Here is a 7,917-nt window from a genome sequence, read left to right as displayed (position 1 = left end):
CACACACACACACACACACACACACACACACACACACACACACACACCAATGATAATAAATTTTAAAAGGAAAGTGATTTGTTGAGAGAGGGTGGCTCTGCATTCCAGGGTGTGGCTCATCCTGTTTGGTCCTGAGATGAACTGTATTTCCTTTTCTCTCTCCATCACCGTCACTATTACCATCACTGCTGTAACTACCGCTATGGTCACCAAGAATGCAATCACCGTTACTCTCACTGCTACCACCTCCATCTCTGTCAGCATCATCACTATCCCTCCTGCCGTTATCCTCACTGTCATCATCTCCACCATCATCACGGTCACCCCCTTCACTCTCACCATCATTACCATCACGTTGTCATGACTATCACCATCACCATCCTCAATATCACAGTCGACATCGCCACCATCTTTATCACCACTGTTCCTACTGTCACCATCACCACTGTCACTGTTCACACATCGCCTCATCACTGCTACCACCACCGTCACCATCACTGTCATCAGCATTTTTAGTTTTCAGTTTTCTGGGAATTTTTAGCTTAAATCTCTCAGTTTTCTCCACTATGCCTTTCGATACACATTACTGCTTCGGTCCCAGTTTGATAGAGGAAACCAAGAGAGGTGAGTATCTTGCTTGTACAACCAGAGGTTCTGCGCTCCCTACTGGGCCAAGCTGTCTGCTGTGTTCTATGCTCCATCATCCCTGCCTGTTTCAAGTGGCCAAGATAAAGCAAGTGCACCATACGGAGACAGAGCTGTGTGATGCTGGCTACTCACGAAATTCAGTTTCGTGACCTTCCTCTTCTTAGCCTAAACGTGCATAACCTCCAACCTGTGTTTCTGATGAGCACCAGTGTCTGGCAGAGCAAGACTCATGGCGTGCTGCTTCTTGGCCTGTCCAGGGCTACTGTCAGGCTTTCTTGGTCCACAACCCAGTTTCATTCATTTTGCGGCTTCTCACAGGTACCCTCCTACCCCTAAGCCCTGCAGGCTGTGTGCTCAGCATCTCCTTGACCTCCCCTGGAGCCACACCTCACCCCTGCCGAGTCCTTTCTGAAACTCCTGTAGCCAATCCCAACCCAAGACTCTGCTTGGAGACCCTGGAGGCTGCAGGGACATGGTGCAAAGAAGAAGCTTTACGCCATTTTCTTCTCTGCCACCTACACCTCTCCTCCAAGCTCCTGGGACAACATCTAGGAATCCAAGGCCTTTTCCTTCCTCCGCCCAACAACCTCCAAACTCCTACAGTGCAGGGCTTGCACTGAGCAAGGCCAGGCAAAGATCTTGGCAAAAGAAGCCACTGTCCCTAGCCCAGACCCCTGTCTCCACGTTGATAGAAATCCAATTTTTGAATGTGCCTAACCCGACAGGACTTAGAAAGGGTCGAAGGAATGGCAGGACACTGCTGGGGGGAATCCTCTCCCTCTTGCTCCGAGTACGCCATGCCTGGGATGCTCACTGTGGCTCTTGGTGCTGCATCCCACAGGCTATGTTTAACCACCTGTGAGTTATTAGCTCCAGGCAGTGCTTAACATTTTTTTTTTTAATTTTTTTCTTTTTTTGATGTGGGGGGAGGGGAGGTTGGGGGACAATTTTCAAGACTTCCTTTTATTTTGTTTTTAAAACAAATCTGAATGAGAGTTAGGAAAACAAGTAGCCAGGCTATGGGCTGTGTCTCCATCACCAGGGCTTCAGCCAGCACTCTAATACTTTTTATCTTCTGATTTGCCAGAGCCGGGGGTCCCTGCTTTCTCCCTGTGTCTCCTGAGCCCTGACTGGCTTTAGGCACACGGTGCTGTCTTCAGTGAAACACACCCAATCCCACAATGAATGGGACACATCCAGATTATAATTAGCCTCCCGTGACTTCAAGTCGCCACCTTGTGCCAGACCTGTTTGTCAGGAATTTTAAGTGTTTTGTGGATTTTGGAATGGCTGGAAACGTTCATGGCCCTCTGCCATGGATCCCTTTACTGGTAGCCAGGCTGTCGCTGTTCACAGGGATATTCAGAAGGACAAAACCTAACTTGGGGCGGCTGGCGGTAAAGCCAGACTCAGGCTTCCGCCCTTGACCTGCTCAGAGGTCCTGCCTGTCAGTTGCAGCCTGGACATGCTGGGTAGGGCTGCCTTAGCATCTGGTAGGCACCATCGGGTCAGAGGCAGGGCCTGGGACATTGGTGATAACCATAGTAGCTATTGTGGTAGGTCCCTCACTAGTGAGCCTCTCTCAGAAAGACCCATTTCTCACCTGACACCTCAAATGAAGCGATGCCACCATCTTGCTCTTCAGAGACTCTCTTCCAATCACTTTCATGTAACTTAGAAATCAGGTGGCCTCTTTGTTCTATAAACAGTGATATCCTGACAGTTCATGGATCTCCCCAAATTGCAGCCATCAGTTTACATAGGAGGCAGCCAGCTTGGGGAGGACCCTAGGTTTTCTCCCCACATCTCCTCTGCATTGGCTAACTTGGAAGGTTCCAGAAACTCTAATATTTTTTCTTTCTTTCTTTCTTTCTTTCTTTCTTTCTTTCTTTCTTTCTTTCTTTCTTTCTTTCTTTTCTCTCTTTCTCTCTTTTTTCTCTCTTTCTTTTTTTCTCTCTTTCTCTCTCTCTCTCTTTTTGTTAGAGACAGGATTTCTCTGTATAGCCCTGGCTGTCCTGGAACTCACTCTATAGACTAGGTTGGCCTTGAACTCGGAGATCTGTCTCTGCCTTCTGAGTGCTAGTATTAAAAGTGTGTGCTACTATGCCTAGCCAAAATTCAAATTTTTTTTTTTGAAAAAACCAAAAAACACTTAGCAGTGGAGCTGTCCCTAGCTTGAAACTGTCAAAGCTTTCTGGAAACAGAGGTTAGAGAGAGCCAGGACTCTGGATATCATTGCCACCTTTGGTTATGGCGAGGGCCTTTTGCTGTGAGCAATGTGCAAACAGTACTCCTCCCCCTCCACCCTCAACAGGGGCAGCCTGGGAGAGAGCATGCTCAACGGGCAGTGGGGGCAGACTGAGGCAACACACATTTCCCACACACATTTCCTTCTCTGCCTGGAGTTCTGGCACACCTAACAGAATCCACTCCAGTTTCCTGCTGTTTGCTTGTGCTTCCCTTGCCCCCTGACTGCCTCTCCTTCCCTTTCCCCCTTCTTTCTTTCTTTCTTTCCTTCCTTCCTTCCTTCCTTCCTTCCTTCCTTCCTTCCTTCCTTCCTCCCTCTCTCCCTCCCTCCCTCCCTCTCTCCCTCCCTCCCCCCCTCTTTTTGCGCTACAGGGTCTTGTGTAACCCAGGTTAGCCTAGAACTCACTATGTCTCAGAGGATGGCCCCAAAACTCCTTGACCCTCTTGCCTTCATCTCTCAAGTGCTGTAGTTGCAGGTGTGCAAGCCCTCCTCCTTCACAGCAGCCTGTTCTTGCCATCACAGCCCTGGATGAACAGGCTGTGTTTGCCTCCACACATTCGGGTGGGAAAACCGAAGTTCCGAGGGGATGATGACTTGGCCAAGGTCATAGACATGGCTGGAGGTGAGCAGCACTGTGCCTCACACCCACCATCCGACACAGCGTGTGGGGTTCCTCTGGGTTCCCCATAGCCAAGGTGTCGCTGCAGAGGTGGGAATGGGTTCTGTTCTGTGACCCAGTGGTGCTCCCGGACCTCAGAGTGTGAGAAGCATACAGGATTTCTCTGTATAGCCCTGGTGTCCTGGAACTCACTCTATAGATTAGTTCTTTAAAATGAACAAAAACATCTGAATTCCAGAGCACGCCCGGCTAGAGATCTGGATGAGGACCCGTAGTCCCGAAGAGGCCAGAGGAAAGCCATCTGCACTGCGTGGTTCTCCCATCCCAAAGTGGGGTGGTTAGTCCTCAGGGAGGCTCTACGCACAGGTGCTCTCTCTCCTTCCCTTCTTTGGACCTGTGGAGCCACAGACCCCTCTGCTAAATCGCCCAGGCTCACCCAGCGGCGGGCTCGCTCACTCCCCTCACCTAAGCGTGAACATTTTCTCTTTTTCTAAGACCTGTCCTGTGCGGGCACAGCATGCTCCCATTCCCACCCAGCCCACCCTTATCTATTGCCAACCCGCAAAACCTTCTAACACCCACACTCACTATCTTGGTCTCTTGTCTATCTTCCTACACACTCTAATTACTGGGTCAGACCCACCAGGGCAGAGATCCTGTCTCTTTGCTCTCTGCGTATCCCTAGCACATAGTAGGTACTCAGTTAATGCTTGCTGTCTGGATGAATCCACAGAAACTAACATCACTATCCTTTGAAACACAGCTGTAGGCTTCTGATATTCTGTTTTGTTGGGTTGATTTTTTTTTTTTTTTTTTTTTTTTTTTTTTTTTTTAGCCAGGTTACTCGTTGTGTCTCCCAGGCCGGCCTGGAACATGTGATTTTCCTGTCTCAGCCTATCAAGTTCTAGGATCACTACCACGGCCAGCTCAGCCCAGCCTGTTTGATGGAGGAGAAGACCAAAGACCAGAGAAGTTCTTGTCACTAAGGGTGACTAAGAAGAAAGCAAGTTAGATCCTCCCCACCCTGCCCTGCACACACACTGCACACACACATACGTGCACATAAACACACAGGACTGATGCTCCTAGCTCTGCCAGCTCCAGCTGAATTCTTGTTCCCGTCACTATGGAGAGACCATCTGACCCGATCCTCTGTGCTCAGAGCTAAAGACAGCCTCGGCTGTGTATCCCGGGACAGCAGCTCACAGCCAGCATGTACCTAAGCCCTTTCAGGCCCATCTTTCCCCCAGGGCCTCTACCCTGTGGCCATCTCAACCCAGGCACCTCTTCCCTCCTTTCTCAGACTAGCTGGTTCTTCTCATCATTCGGGGCTCAGCGTGACAGGGGAAATATCATCCCCTTCAAAAAAAATCCTGTGCCTGTTCTTACGCTTCCAGACACATGAGGGCCCAGCTGCTGACTTCCAGACTTCCGTCAGGTCTCCTTGTGAGTTCAGCAGGCCCACGGCCTGGGACGTCTGCCTTGGCTCCCACTTGCTGCTCCTGCTGCTGTAAAGAGCTGAGTATCTAGCAGACACTGAAGACAAATTTGTGGGTGGATGGATGAATGAATGTCGATAAGTGAATGAATGAATGAACAGCCTGTGTGTGAGGAATGGGGAAAGCACCTGTGGTGCAGTGAACATCTGGTAGGACCCCTTCCAGCTCTGTCCTGTCTTGCCTTGCTTCTGGATGGCCCTGATGTCTAGTGAGCACTGTGTCCACCACAGGCAGGCTAGACCTACTGTGAGTCGACTTGTTTAACCGCCACTAACATCCACAGGGTACAGTTACTATTTTCTGCTTGCAGTGGAGGAGACTGAGGGTTAGCAAGCCAGCCCAAGCCCAAGCCAGCAAAAGCGGCAGAGTGGAACTCAAATTGCTTTGTGGAGTCACCGTGGTGGGGTCAGGCGGGCTGTGCAGTGTCTAAGCCATGTCACCAACCCACTTCAGTGAGCGAGGGTCAGAAAAATTGTAAGAGGGTTACGGTGTGGGACCCCCTGGCTGACACTCTAACGCAGACAGGTTGAACACACCTTCATTCCTCAGGCCCTGCGGTATCCCCAGCCCTGTGCCTTGATGACTGTAGGAGGCTTCTTCCACGGCCATGTTCTGACATGTGAGAATGGCTTTGGGGACCTAGTGCTCCTACGGAGGCAGTGGGGCTGTGTAAAGGCGGAAGTGTTGGACCAGGCTCTCTATGATGCTTACCGTCTGTTCCACCACGGGCTTGCCACTCTTGGGTCTCCGTTTTCCCTCACTGTGAAATGGGGGAGACTGTACTATTCAGAAGCTTATAGAAAAACAAAACAAAACAAAACAAAACTGGCTTTAAAAGGATTGCGTGAAATCAGGCCTAGTAGCACAGGCCTTTAATTCCAGCTACTGGGGAGACTGAGGCAGAAGGGCTGCAAGTTCAAGGGACTCCTGGGTTATGGGATGTAGTCGAGGTCAGCTGATCATTATATGGAGACCCTTCCTAAAAAGTCTGTGGGCCAGTGCCTAAGCGCATAAAGATAAATAAAGGCGTTCTCGGCCAAGACAGATGAGTTAAATTCCATCTCACCGCAGAAGGAGAGAACTGACTCTTGCAAGTTGTCCTTGGACCCAGTGGCATGCCTGCACAGGACATACATGTGTGTGCGTGCACATACCAACACACACACACACACAAATAAATGTCTAAAAACGTTTTTTAAAATAAAAACTTGGCTGTAGCTCAGTGATAGCTTGCCTAGCATGTGTGAGGTCCTGGGTTCAATCGTAGGACCATAAAAATAAAAATAAAAGTGTCAGCATTACCCTCCTCGTCCCCCAGGACCATGGGATCGCATCCTACCTATATGCTCTAACAACACATAGGGACCATGTGCTCCTGGGCCTCCACATGATGCCCCCACTGGGGGTGGAGGTTTGCCTCCATCTCTTCTGGACTCTGGGTACCAAGGGGGCTGAGTTGCCTGCCAGTCTTGTCAGGAGTCCACTCCATACCTAGTGGGGAGCCTGGGTGGGTTTTGCCTCCCTGTGTGTGCGTCTGAGGCTTCAGGGGAGCGCTGGGCAGGGGTGGGGGGAGAGATAAAGTTTTGGTTTCTGGGATTCTCAGGACTGACGGGGCCACGGCAATGTCCTGGTGGGGCCCAGGAAGTGAACAAGGCTTGTCATACAGGCGCTTTGTACCTTCTGCTGTCATATGTACAAAGGGTGTGTGCATGTATCTCCTAAGCCACGGTAACATGAATGAAGAAGCATGTAGTGTCCAGGAGAGAGCACACACAGTTCTCATACATACACGCCTTCAAAATGCACTCCTCCCCCTCACACATGCACACATCCATGTGTGTCTGCGCGCGCGCGCGCACATACACACACACACACCCAAACTCACACATCCACATTCTCACACTCACTCACTCACTAGCTGTTGTGGGTGCATAGTGAGTACCTGAGGCCTCAGACCCTTCTCTGTGACATAGGAAGCCATCTCTTCCTGTCACACCTGACATCCAGCAGCCCTTACCCTGCCACACCTCTTGAGGAGTCAGAACCCACCAGTTTATACCCCTGCTCCGGCACATCCACATGCTGTGGATGGGAAGATCTTATGATCAAATTCGGAGCTGAGGGTTTGGACCTCCAGGAATAACTCCCAGAGGCAAAGCTCCCATGACCCTGGCTAGTCAAGAAGCACCCCCTTTGCTGATGTCACTGAGGGCCCACCAGCAGGGTCTCGGGTCTAGAACAAGGCTCGGGAGTTGGGGGCTCCTTTAGGACTGACCCAGGGCTACTCTGTGAGCTTGGCATCTGCTCTTCGGCAACCTTATGGAGGGACCATTTGCAGAAGCCTACTCCACCTGGAGTACCCTCAACATCAGGTTTCTACCTTCCTGGAGGCAGCCAAGTTAAGGTCAGGCATTTCTGGGTGGCGCGCTGCAGAAGGTGGCAGCATGCGTTGGGAGCTAATTGCCCTGATTCTAGCCCAAGGCTGAGGAAGACAGAGAATCCGGCTCTGCAATGTCCAGGCGGAGCCCAGCTGAGGATGGATTGCTGGCTTGGGCCCTAAGACGCTAAATCTCCCCGCTACTGCACATGGGCCCAGAGTCTGACCTGGGAAGAATGGAGATTCCCCTTCCTGCACCCTGGAGTGCCCAGGTACTTTGCCTGGCATTAGCTGGCCTGAGACTCACCCAATGTTCCCAGCAGGTACGTCGCAACCAGCAGCACCTGGCGAGAGTCCATGTATGTGGCCTTCTGCTGTTCAGCCTCAGTGAGCTCAGACGGCCAGCAGTAGGGGTGTTGGGCCCGGTGTCTGATTCTCTGGGAGGAAGGGTGCATAGGCAGGGGTGGAACAAGGGAAGCAGGCGGTGTGGGTGCGTCACTGCCACCCGTGTTTGAAGTTGAACTGT

General features: G+C 51.1%; 1 protein-coding gene and 1 long non-coding RNA gene across 2 annotated transcripts in view; one reads left to right on the top strand and one right to left on the bottom strand.

Moving 5' to 3' along the window:
• Window positions 1-7,766, bottom strand: part of Cd5 (CD5 molecule) — a 20,735-nt gene extending 12,969 nt beyond the window's left edge. Inside the window, exon 1 of the mRNA XM_055614253.1 lies at window positions 7,699-7,766. Coding sequence (XP_055470228.1) covers window positions 7,699-7,750 — 52 coding nt within the window. The 5' untranslated portion in view covers window positions 7,751-7,766. The remainder of the gene's footprint in view (window positions 1-7,698) is intronic.
• Window positions 1-7,917, top strand: part of LOC129682025 (uncharacterized) — a 36,677-nt gene that overhangs the window by 11,459 nt on the left and 17,301 nt on the right. The window lies entirely within an intron of this gene.

This window comes from Psammomys obesus, unplaced genomic scaffold, assembly GCF_907164565.1.
Source record: "Psammomys obesus unplaced genomic scaffold, mPsaObe1.curated_primary_1811, whole genome shotgun sequence".
NCBI lineage: Eukaryota > Metazoa > Chordata > Mammalia > Rodentia > Muridae > Psammomys > Psammomys obesus.
This window is presented reverse-complemented; position numbering and strand designations above follow the sequence as displayed.